The 12,900-nt window shown below is 44.5% G+C and overlaps 1 protein-coding gene across 1 annotated transcript in view; it reads right to left on the bottom strand.

The window, feature by feature from the left end:
- The window catches only part of NWD2 (NACHT and WD repeat domain containing 2), a 62,372-nt gene that overhangs the window by 23,764 nt on the left and 25,708 nt on the right, over positions 1-12,900 (bottom strand). The window contains exon 2 of the mRNA XM_038751947.1: positions 10,344-10,432. Coding sequence (XP_038607875.1) covers positions 10,344-10,432 — 89 coding nt within the window. The remainder of the gene's footprint in view (positions 1-10,343; positions 10,433-12,900) is intronic.

Below are 12,900 nucleotides of genomic sequence, written 5' to 3'. Positions count from 1 at the left end.
GCAAAAAAAGGGATGGAGTGAAGGGAAGTGTTTTACTGTGGAAAGCTTTCAGCTGAAGATTTTCCCTTTTAAAATAATGGTATTGAGATTTCAGCTTCTCAGGAGAAGCTTAGACAAGGAGCTACTTTGCACTCCTTTAGACTGCAGCTCCTTGTGGGCAGGGAAGGTGTCTACAAACTCTGTTATAGTGAACTCGCCCAAGCACTTAGTACAGTGCTCTGCACACAGTAAGCACTCAGTAAATAAGCCTGATTGCAGACGGTCTCCCTACTGCCTGAAATTTCCTCCTCCATCGAATTTGCCAAATCACATCCCTCGCCACCTCCAGAGTCTCCAGAAAAGCCACCACCTCCCTGGTGGTGCTGTCCTTAACTAAAAACGCCATCTCCCTGAGCAGGTATTTCCATCAGTCACCCTTAACACTTAAGTGCCTAACAGCTTATTTATTCCACAAGTTTAGTCATGAATTCTTTCTTTGCTTCCTTTTGTTGCTAACAAAGTCTCTATGCTTTCCTTCTTGTTCCCATTGTATATATACGATCTATGACTGTCTGTTTCTCCTACTGGATTGTAAACTCCTCAAGGGCAGGAACCTTGTCATGTCCACTGTCAGTGAAGTTCACCTATGGGGAGCAGTGTTGCCTGGGGGAAAGAGTACAGGCTTGCGATTCAGAGGCCTTGGGTTCTAATCCCAGTTCTGCCACTTGCCTGCTGTTTGACCTTGGTCAAGTCACTTAACTTTTCTGGGCCTCAGTTCCTTCAACTGTCAATTAGAATTAAATCTCATTCCCTCCTACTTAGATTGGGAGCCCCATGTGGGATAGGGACTGTGTCCTACCTGATTAATAATAATAATAATAATGATGGCATTTATTAAGCACTTACTTAAATGATGGCATTTATTAAGCGCACCGTTCTAGGCGCTGGGGAGGTTACAAGGTGATCAGGGATGTCCTCCATGGGGCTCACAGTCTTAATCCCCATTTTACAGACGAGGTCACTGAGGCACAGATAAGTTAAGTGATTTGCCCAAAGTCACACAGCTGACAATTGGCAGAGCCGGGATTTGAACCTATGACCCCTGACCCCCAAGCCCAGACTCTTTCCACTGAGCCATGCTGCTTCTCTGATTATTCATTCATTCATTCATTCAATCATATTTATTGAGCACTTACTGTGTGCAGAGCACTGTACTAAGCGCTTGGGAAGTACAAGTCGGCAACAAATAGAGACGGTCCTGGCAAATAGTAAGCGCTTAATAAATACCATTTAAAAAAAAAGAGTGCATGTAAGCATAAGGCTGAAAAGACTTATGTGGGACCTACATTTCCGAACACATTGGACACACAAAAATGTTGTTCATTGTGTTCTGGTGCTTATTATTTGTAGGGCCTGGTGCTGTTTCCTCTTTTGCCTCCTTGTCTCTCTTTAGCCCAAAGAGAATCACTCCCTTCTTGGTGGCAATGCAGGTTTATCCTCAGCCAGGAAACTCCCAGGGGCACAGCCTTTTCTGCATCTAGGGCTGCCTAGTACACAGAAGGAGTCCAGTACAGTGCTCTCTATACAGCAGGCAACCAGTACAGTATTCGGTAGTCACAAGGCACTTAGTCCAGTGTTCTGTATACGATAGGTATTCAATAATACGGGTGATGATGATGATGTCATTGATGATGTCTCACCATTCATGATGACGGCGAGGGTTTAGGAAACAAGTTTAAGAATAGCCTGGCTGATGGAGAAGGGATCAGGTACTCATATTTGAGAGGGAGAAGTCCCCTCTAGACTGTAAGCTCATTGTGGACAGGGAACGTGTCTGCTAGTTCTGTTGTATACTGCTCTGCACAGAGTAAGTGTTCAATAAATACAATTGATTGATAGAGTGGGAGCTGGGCAGACACAGCGTGGAGGGGAAAAGGTTTCAAAGTAGAAAGAGAAGCTTTACAATTGACCTGATCCCCCGGTGGGCAGCCCTGGCAGCTGAGGGCCAGAGAGAATCTGAACCTGATCCTCCTCCACCACAAACACTAGTGCAGCGGGCGATGGATCATGTGACTTCCTCACAGTCGGTATTGGACAAAAAAAGCACTTTGAATTCTTCTACCTGAGCTGTTTACTGAGACAAGATTGATGAGAACATCTTCAAACAATGCAGTTTGACTGTGTTTAATGGCTCGCTTGCATAATAGCTGAAATCCGATTCACCATCTAACTAAGGACTAAGCTGACGGCAGGACAGTTTGTGTGCCTTTGTGTGTCTCATCATTAAGCGCAAAAGCCAGAGAGAGTAATCTGATTTTGCAGCCTATTCACTGAAACCCAGCCTCTTTTGATGGCATGAAGGATGGTTTTGAGGGACCTAATTGATCATGCTCATCATTATGTGGATAAAGTGGACTGGACGACATGGTTGCTGGATTCTTAATAATAATATTGGTAACTGTTAAGCGCTTACTATTTGCCAAGCACTGTGCCAAGTGCTGGGGTAGACAAGGTAATCAGGTTGACCAAAGTGGGGCTCCAGGCTTAATCCCCGTTTTATAGATGAGGTAACTGAGGCCCAGAGAAGTTAAGTGACTTGCCCAAGGTCACACAGCTGACAAGTGGTGGAGCCGGGATTAGAACCCATGACCTCTGACTCCCAAGCCCGTGCTCTTTCTGAATCTGAGAAACAGCAGTGCAAGGATCTGCCCTCCAAACCAAGCCAAATGATTGTCCACCGGCATTTATTGATCACAAAGGACTGGAGATTGGAGGTTTCCAAAAGGTTTTTCTCTCTCAAAAATCTTCTGCCTCATAGCTTCTGAGAAACTAGCCTGGGCCAGGATTTGCCTTCAATTTCTCCCCTCTGGCACAGATAATACCATCCAGTTGCTTCTTGCCTCCATCACATGGAAAAAACCCACCACAGAAACCTCTCCTGGGATTAAGAACAGTCTTAATCCCCTTTTTACCGATGAAGTAACTGAGGCCTAGAGAAGTTAAGTGATCTGCCCAAGTTCACACAGTAGCCAAGTGGCAGAGCTGGGATGAGAACCCACGTCCTTTTGACTTTTGGCCTTTCCACTAGGCCACGCCCAATTGCCTAAAGAATACAAGTGTTATATCATTACTACTAGTGTTGTTATCATTATTATATTCAGATCTTTAGACAGTCCATTTACCAGACATCAGGCAGAAACCCTTTCACTTCTGAAAGTGGTACAGTATTGGGGAGGATGAGATCAGGGATCTGTTTAGGTTTGTGGATGAAAAATGGGGCTGTGCAGTTGAATTGAATAAAGCTCTAGGGACTAAGTCTGTTTCTCTCATGGTTTGAGTGTGACTTGCCATTCAGTGAATGAAAAACATGGCTCCAGTCCGGTGGTTAAGCTTGGCAAGGCGCATGGTGATGATGATGATGATGATAATGATATTGGTGAAGCACTCACTATGTGGTGCCAAGCACTGTACTAAGCTCTAGGGTAGGTATGGATAATCAGGTTGGACACAGTTCCTATCCCAGAGGGGCCTCAGAAGGAGAAGGGAGAATAGGGATTGAATCCCATTTTATAGATGGAAGAAACTGAGGCATGGAGCAGTTAAGTGACTCAAGGTCACACAAGAAGCCAGTGGCAGAGCCAGGATTAGAACTCAGGTCCTGCTGCTTCTTTCGCCACATCACCCGTTCCATTGCCTCTGGAGCCTCCTTCATCCAGTGTGGGAGAAAGTGCATGGAATCCATTCTCAGAGGAAAGTGTGTGGCTGGAAACTGTGGCAGATTTCAGAGTGGTTTGGGTAGACAGACACTAAAATAAATTCCAGTTAGGGGAAGTATCCGAGTTTAAAGATATGTTCCAGAAGAGCACAGGCTTGGGAATCATGGGTTCAAATCCCACTTGTCAGCTGCGTGACTTTGGGCAAGTCACTTAACTTCTTTGTGTCTCAGTTGCCTCATCTGTAAAATGGGGATTAAGACTGTGAGCCCACATGGGACAACCTGTTAACCTTGTATCTACCCCAGCACTTAGAACAGTGCTTGACACATGTAAGCACTTAACAAATACCAACATTATTATTATTCTTCTAGACTGTGAGCCCGTTGTTGGGTATGGAATGTCTCTGTTGCTGTATTGTACTTTCCAAATGCGTAGTACAGTGCTCTGCACACAGTAAGCACTCAATAAATATGATTGAATGAATGAAGGTGCTTAGAGGGATGAACTCAGGCACTCAGGGAATGAGATGAGGAGATGAGATGATTAATCAGGGAAGGCTTCTTGGAGGAGACGTGATTTTCACAGGGCTATGAAGTTGGGAGGGCAGTATTCTGCTTAGTGGAAAATGCATGGGCCTGGGAGTGAGAGGACCTGTATTCTCATCCTGGCTCTGCTGGGTAGACTTGGGCAAGTCACTTAGCTTCTCTGAACCTCACTTTCCTCATCTGTAAAGTGGGGATAATGTTGTCTCTTCAGTCCCAGTGTGAAACAGGGATTGTGCTTAATCTTATTTTGTCTCCACCCCAGTGCTAAATTCAGTGTTCGGCACACAGTAAGCACCGAACAAGTACAATTACTGTCATTATTATTCTGCAGGATGTGAAAGGGGAGGGATTCCCTGTCTGGAAGACTCTCAGGGGTGTTTATTTGTTCCAGGGTTCCCTGTAGATAGCTGAAGTCGGCAGAACCCCAAATCCAGGGCAAATGAGAAGCCAAGCCCTGTGATGACTGTCCTGATGGGAATCAGTCTCCTGGACTCCTTTCCCTGCCAAATGGGCATTGCTCAGTGGTTTGACTTTGTGCCCAGTGAATTCACGCACCCTGGAACACATGAACCAATTAACAGTTTGACCAAACATCCTGAGGAAATACATTGTTATAAATGAGCTTCTCACTTCTGGAAAAACCCAGAATAGTACAAATAGTCCCAAATAGCCCCTAAGCGAATGATGAATAAAATGTGCCGAATTAAAACCTACAACCACCATATTTCGGTCATTCTAACCGTTTCTTCTTAATCCTAAATAGGGCTCTGTTTTTACCCAGGTTTTTGACTATAGTTCAAGGGCAAAACATATTAATGAATGACATGAAGGAAAATTAAATCAGAAATGGGATTAATGTAGTCTGAGTTGTTTCCCTAACTTCGGTGTCTGAGTCCTATAGGAGTATATTTGACACTTTGGGAAAGCTGACAGATCTGATGTTTTAGAACAATTGAGATCCAGTTATCAGCAGCCCCAGATGCTGGGGCCCCAGACATATTGTAATGGATTAAATTTAAGTTGCCGATTTATCAAATAAATGGGGACTAGTGATGGGCCGTTCAATATGCTTTTCATGATAACTGTTCACTGGAGGATGATCTGGGAATCTGGTTCACAATTTTGTAAATATTATTTAAGCCAGCAAACTGGAAAATGTCAGGAGTTAGCGTGAAGTTGAGACACTTCCCTGGAAAGACACATACTGACTTCTGGGCAAGTTTTTCTTTTTAAAGTATTTGTCAAGGGGTTCTTTCTTGTCTTATGCTGTCGACCATAGCGACACCATGGGCAAATAATAATGATGGCATTTGTTAAGCGCTTGCTATGTGCAAAGCACTGTTCTAAGTGCTGGCGGGGGGGGCCTACAAGGTGATCAAGTTGTCACCTGATCCCAGGTTGTCATCATTGTCATCGTTCCCAAAACGCCCCACCTCCACATGCAATCGTTCTAGTGGTGTATCCATAGAGTTTTCCTCGTAAAAATACGGAAGTGATTTGCCACTGCCTCCTTCTACGCAGTAAACGAGTCTCTGCCCTCGACTCTCTCCCACGTTGCTGCTGCCCAGCACAGGGGAGTTTTGACTTGTAGCATTCATTCATTCATTCAATCGTATTTATTGAGCGCTTACTGTGTGCAGAGCACTGTATTAAGCACTTGGGAAGTACAAGTTGGCAACATATAGAGACGGTCCCTACCCAACAACGGGCTCACAGATTGCCTTCCTCTCTCTAGCCACTGCCCAAGCTAGGAATGGAATGGACAGGCCTCTGCTTGACTCTCCCTCCCATAGTCGAGACTGGTAGAGAACTGGAAATTCTGCAGATGCGACCCTGAGTGGTTAGTCAAAGGCTTACTAGGTGTCAAACACTGTTCTAAGCGCTGGGATAGGTACAGGTTAAATTGGTTGGACCCAGTCCCTGTCCCGCATGGGGCTCGTAGGCTAAATAGGAGAGAGAGTAGACATTTAATCCCCATTTTACCAGTGAGGGAATTGAGGCACAGAAAAATTAGGTGACTTGCCCAAGGTCACACAGCAAGCAAATGGGAGAGCCAGGATTAGGACCCAAGTTCTTTCCTCTGGGTCACGCTCCTGTCCAAACTCCAAGGGCATTTTTGTCCTCACAACTGTGGCCTTTGCACTTTGCATTAAGTAGCCGGGCGGAGGGGATCTTAGGGAACATGTGAGATCTACATGTGGATCAGGCAGGAGACAGCATGGCCTGGTGGATAGAGCACAGTCCTGGGAGTCAGAAGGACCTGGGTTCTAATCCCAGCTCTGCCACTTGTCTGCCGTCACTTCACTTCTCTGTGCCTCAGTTACCTCATCTATAAAATGGGGATTAAAACTGTGAGCCCCACGTGGGACAGGGACTGTGTTCAACCTGATTAGCTTGCATTAACCTCAGTGCTTAGTACAGTGCCTGGCTCATAGTAAGCGCTTAACAAATACCATAAAAAAGGCTGCAATTGGTTTCAGGTCTGCTTTTCTTTATGAAATAAGTATATCAGGTGTCTTTGGACTCCAAATATATGCTCGGAGTTTGTGGGCCATATTTGTCCACTGGCAAGCTGAATTATTGATGGAAACTAGTGTCATCTCTGCCTGAACTCTGAGCTCTTAAATCCCAAACCACCTCCTTTGGCTGACATTTCCTTGATGAATGAAAGAGCTTTATATTACTTTGACATTAAAGCCTTTCCTCTCCTTCCAAGCCTCCTAAAAGGTCACCTCCTCCAGGAGGTCTTCCTTATTTAATGCCCCTTCCACCCGCTCCATGCTCCTTAGCCACTTCAGATTCCCTGTTCACAAATTTTTTATTTGTTACTGGTTTATTCATCTACTTGGGCTCTTCCTGCTCTTATAACTTTTATGTTTTCATCTATTTCTGCCTCCTCATCTCTCCCTTTAGACTGCAATCTCCCAGAGGGTCTGGGATAATAATAACTGTGGCGTTTGTTTAGCGCTTTACTAAGCGCTGGGGTGAATACAAGACCATCAGGTCCCATATGGGGCTCAAATTCTAAGTAGCAGGGAACACAGATCTTGAACCCCCATTTTGCAGATGAGGGACAGAGGCACAGGGAAATTAAGTGACTTGGCCAAGGCCACACAGCAGATATGTAGTGGAGCCAGGATTAGAACCAAGGTCCTCTGACTCCCAAGCCCATGCTCTTTCCCCTAGGCCATGCTACGTCTAAGTTTTGTTATTTTTATCAATTCCCCAAATGCCTTCTTGAGCACTTCAGGACTAGGTTAGGACTGCTGTGATAAGGATGGGAATGATGAAGAAAAGCTGGATGATACAGAAATAACACTTCACAGGAAAAACAAAATGGGATGGAAGCATTACCCTAGTTAGGCTAGGAAAGTGGGTGATTTCGTGTTTGGAAGAAAGATTCCTATTTACGCTTTCTCCTCTCTTGTTTTTCCAATCTGTCAGATTACAGCTCTCCCCACATCTAAAACCTTCCTAAAATCCCACCTCTTCCAACAAGCCCTTCCGCAATTAATTTCCCAGCACCTTTAGCCAGCTGTAGTACTTAAGAACTTATTTACCCTCTACTTTGTACTCATATACACGTGTTCCCAATTAGTACATATGTGTTCTTAATTAAACCACTTGAGTTGAATACATTTTTATGTTTGTCTCCCCTGTTAGAGTTAGCTCCTTGTGGGTAGGGAACATGTCACTTCATCATTTTGTTCTTCCCAAGCACCTAGTACAGTGCACCACACCAAGTGGACACGCAATGAATGCTATCAATAATGACAGTGATATCTTGGCTTTTGTATGGCATTTTTATTGCTAAAGCGCTCTCATATTACTTACCTCATTTTTGCTCATACCACAACCCTGTGAGGTAGGTAGGAAGGCAGGTGCTATTATCCCTATTTTACAGATGAATAAAGTGGGGTCCTGAGGGGTTTAGTGATTTGGCTGTGGTCACACAGCAGGAAAGAGGCAAAGGTCTGCCACTACACCATCAATCAATCAATTAATAAATTGTATTTATTGAGCCCTTACTGTGCTCAGAGCACTGTACTAAGTGCTAAGGAGAGTACAATATAACAGAGTTGGTAGACATGTTCTCTACCCACAAAAACCATGTTCTCTCTATAGCAGTAGCAACAGCAGCAGTAGAACTACTACTACTACTACTATTACTACTACTACTACAACTACACCAGGGGCCAGTGTGAGTATCACTTTGGGTCAGTTCAATTCTTCAGTGCTCCAATCAATCAGTCAGTGCCCACTGAGTGTCCTCTCCTGGTTCTCCTCTTAACTCTCTGGCTGTTCATTCTCAGTCTCCTTCGAGGGCACCTCCTCTGCTTCCCACCAACTATGGGGGTCCCTCAAGGTTCAGTTCTGTGCCCCCTTCTATTCTCCATCTCCCACTCCCACTCCCTTGGAGAACTCATTCAGCTATCACCTCTAGGCAGATGCTACCCAAATCTACCACTCCAGCCCTGTTCTCTCTCCCTCTCCAGTCTCGCATCCCCTCCTGACTTCAAAACAGCTCTACATGGATGTTCTCCCGAAACCTCAAACTTAACATGTCCAAAATAGAACTCTTTATCTTCCCACCCAAAACCTGTCCTTCCCTGGACTTTCCCATCATTGTAGATGGCACCACCTTCCTTCCTGTCTCACGGGCCCATAACCTTGGTGTTATCCTTAGAGAAGCAGCGTGGCTCAGTGGAAAGAGCCCAGGCTTGGGAGTCAGAGGTCATGGGTTCAAATCCCGGCTCCGCCACTTGTCAGCTGGGTGACTTTGGGCAAGTCACTTCACTTCTCTGTGCCTCAGTTACCTCATCTGTAAAATGGGGATTAAGACTGTGAGCCCCAAGTGGGATGACCTGATCACCTTGTACCCTCCCCAGCACTTAGAACAGTGCTTTGCACATAGTAAGCACTTAATAAATGCCATTATTATTATTATTATTATCCTTGACTCTCTCACTCATTCAATCCATGTATTCAACCCATCATTAAATCCTGTCAGTCCCACCTTCACAACATACCTTTAATCCACCCTTTCCTCTTCATCCAAACTGTTACCACATTAATACAGTCAGTCATCCTGTCTTGCCTAGATTACTGCATCAGCCTCATTGCTGACCTCTCAATCTCCTGCCTCTCCCTACTCCAGTCCATACTTCACTCCGCAACCCAGATCATTTTTCTGCAAAAACACTCAGGACATGTCATCCTGCTCCTCAAAAAACTCCGGTGGTTGCCCATCCACCTCCGTATCAAACAAAAACTCCTCACCCTTGGCTTTAAAGCATTCCACCAACTTGCCCCCTCCTACCTCACCTCACTTCTCTCCTGCAACCCAGGCCACACACTTTGCTCCTTTAGTGCTAAGCTTCTTAATGTGCCTCTATCTCGCCTGTCTTGTCACAGACCCCTAGCCCAGTTCTGCCTCCGGCCTGGAACGTCCTCTGTCCTCTAATCCGACAGACAATGGCTCTCCCCCACTTCAAAGCCTTACTGAAGGCACATCTCATTCAAGAGGCCTTCCCAGATTCAGCCCCACTTTTCCTCATCTCCCACTCTCTTCTGTATTGCCCTGATTTGCCTACTTTGCTCTTCCCCCTCCCAGCCCCACAGCACTTACGTGCATAGCTGTAATATCATTTATTTGTCTTAATGTCTGTCTCCCCCACTCTAGAATGTAAGCCCATTGTGGGCAGGGAATGTGACTGTTTATTACATTGTACTTTCCAAGCGCTTAGTATAATGCTTTGCACACCATAAGCACTCAATAAATACAACTGAATGAATGAATGAATTGATTGAGCACTTACTATGTGCAGAGCACTGTACTAAGTGCTTGCGAGAGTACAATACAAAAGAGTTAGCAGATGTGTTCCCTGCCTATAACGAGCATACAGTCTAGAGGGGGGGGACAGACATTGATATGAATAAATTAGTAATTACTCATATAAAATTTAAAGATATGTACATAAGTGCTATAGGGTTGGGAGCAGGGTGACTAACTAATATAAGGCATTGCCTTTTACTGCCCCAAATCACTACAGGAAATACAGTCAGTTGTCGGAGTGGAATGAGGGGATGACATCACATCTACCTGGAATTCCAAGCCATAGTTTTCCCTGCAGAATTCTCTCAGCTTAGGGTAGACATTTTCTCTCAGGGCTTGTCTTTCAGCTCCTGTATCTGAGTAGAGAAGAAGAAACACAATTAGCCGGCCAGTGAAGCAATGTGACCTAACAGTGAACTATCTGTTGAACACTGAGGTGAACAGACCAGCATCTTGGGCAGCAACGGGAGGTTCCCCCTCTAAACTGTAAACTCATTATGAGCAGGGAATGTGTCTGTTATATTGTTATATTGTACGCTCCCAAGCTCTTAGTACCATGCTCTGCACAAAGTAAGTGCTCAATAAATATAATTGACTGACTGACTGAGAGGAGTTACCCCTCAAGCCAAGCTTTCGTGAAGATGGGGAAACCAAGAGACCGGCTTTGGAAAGATTGGCAGGTGTCTGTGAGGGACAAAGGTCTACCTTTTGGTACACAAAATGTTGAAGGGAGTTTTTCTGGTCATGCCTCAGGCTTTTCAGCCACATGAATGGGTTCTCATGGTCAGGAATGTCATCTTCAAAATAGGAAGTCTGGTGGAGATGTGTCACACATATCAATCAATCACATTTCTTGAGCACCTACTATGTGTACTGTGTGCTCTGCACATGTACTAAGCACTTGGGAGAGTATAATACAACAATATAACAGAACTGGTAGACACATTCCCTGCCCAGGCTAAAACATATAGGTAGATTCCTGTGGCAAAGTAGAACAATGCAAGTCAGTCAATCGTATTTAATGAGGGCTTACTGTGTGCAGAACACTGTAGTAAGTGCTTGGAAGGGTACAATACAATAATATAACAGACACATTCCCTGCCCACAACGAGCTTACAGTCTAGATGGGGAGGAGAATAAATAAACAGAAACCACAAACACACTTTTCCTTGGTTTATGCATTCAACTTTTGGTTTTCAAATGTTTGACATATCTCCTGGAATGGTCAGAGAAACATCCAGGCTAATAAAAACATCACTAGCTGGAGAGACAATAGACAAAAGAGATGTGAGCAAATGGATAAAACAAGTTCAAATAATTTGGGTTTCCACTGAGGTTCCCAGTCAGCCAAGCGAGAGCTCCAATAAATCTTTTCCCTGAAGGCTCCTTCAAATGCTGTTGGGCTTGAAGTTTAGTGTAACAAAGCCAAACGAGGAAGGCAAAATTGCTTCATTGTTTTTATCTTTTTTTTTTTTCCAAAAACGGTTCCACAGGTCATTCAACAGTGGGGCTGGGGATGGTTTGGCCTAGTAGAAAGAGCAATCAACAAGGGGAGAAAGACATTAAAATAGAATACGGGTAGGGGAAATAGCAGAGTCTAACAATATTTACATAAGTATTGTGGGGTTGGGGTCAGTATCAAAATGTTTTACCTTATCAACTTTAACTCTAGTGAAAAGAGCACAGGAGGATCTGGGAGCCAAAGGACCTGGGTTCTAATTCCAATTCTGCCTCTTGTCTTCTGTGTGACCTTGGGTAAATCACATCCCTTCTCTGTACCTCGGTTTTCTCATCTGTAAGATGGGGGCTACGTCCGACTCCCTCCATGTTAGAATGGGAGCCCCGAGTGGGACAGGGACTACGTATGTCCTGAATGTCTTGAATTTACCCTAGTGCTTAGTACATAGGATGTGCCTAATAAGTACAATGATGATGATATAGAAGCAGCATGGCTCAGTGGCAAGAGCCCAGATTTGGGAATCAGAGGCTATGGGTTCTAATCCCAGCTCTGTCACATGTCTGCTGTGTGACCTTGGGCAAGTCACTTAAATTCTCTGTGCCTCAGTTCCCTCATATGTAAAATGGGGATGAAGCCTGTGAGCCCCACGTGGGGTAACCTGATCACCTTGTATCCCCCAGCGCTTAGAACTGTGCTTTGCACATAGTAAGTGCTTAACAAATGCCATTATTATTATTATTATCATTATTTAATGGGATTACTGGGAAAACTGCACAAAATGAATCTGGGGAGTGAACTGGGCTGTTTTAGTTACTGAGTCAGTGATAACTTGTTTAAAGCTCAGATTTTTCATAGTTTTTTTAAAATGAATAGTTTGTCGACCATTTTAACAACAGAACAAATTTAAAATGGAAATGCTATTTAGAGTATATCTGGGTCAATGTGCAAATGATGGTGACAGCCTATTCTTGTCTTGTTTTTCTGCCCTTCTCTGCATTTCTAGGGAGAATGTGTACTTTTTTGTGTGGTATTTGTTAAGAGTTTACTATGTGCCAGGCACTGTTCTAAGTGCTGGTATATACAAGCTAATCAGGTTGGGCGCAGTCCCTATCCCACAATGTACTACAGTCTTAATCCCCATTTTACAGAGGCACAGAGAAGTGAAGTGACTTGCCCAAGGTCTCACAGCAGACAAGTGGCAGAGCCAGGTTTAGAACCCAGGTCCTTCTCACTCCCAGGCCTGTGCTCTATCCACTAACCCACACTGCTTTCCTGTCACAAATACATCATAAATATTTTTGTGCATCTGTGTGTGTGCCTCCCCAGGTGTTCTTCGTGTATTTCCAGAGTGCCTAAATGTGTGTG

The sequence above is a fragment of the Tachyglossus aculeatus genome, chromosome 10 (assembly GCF_015852505.1).
Source record: "Tachyglossus aculeatus isolate mTacAcu1 chromosome 10, mTacAcu1.pri, whole genome shotgun sequence".
NCBI lineage: Eukaryota > Metazoa > Chordata > Mammalia > Monotremata > Tachyglossidae > Tachyglossus > Tachyglossus aculeatus.
The sequence above is the reverse complement of the archived record's forward strand: the minus strand, read 5'-3'. Positions and strand labels throughout refer to the sequence as shown.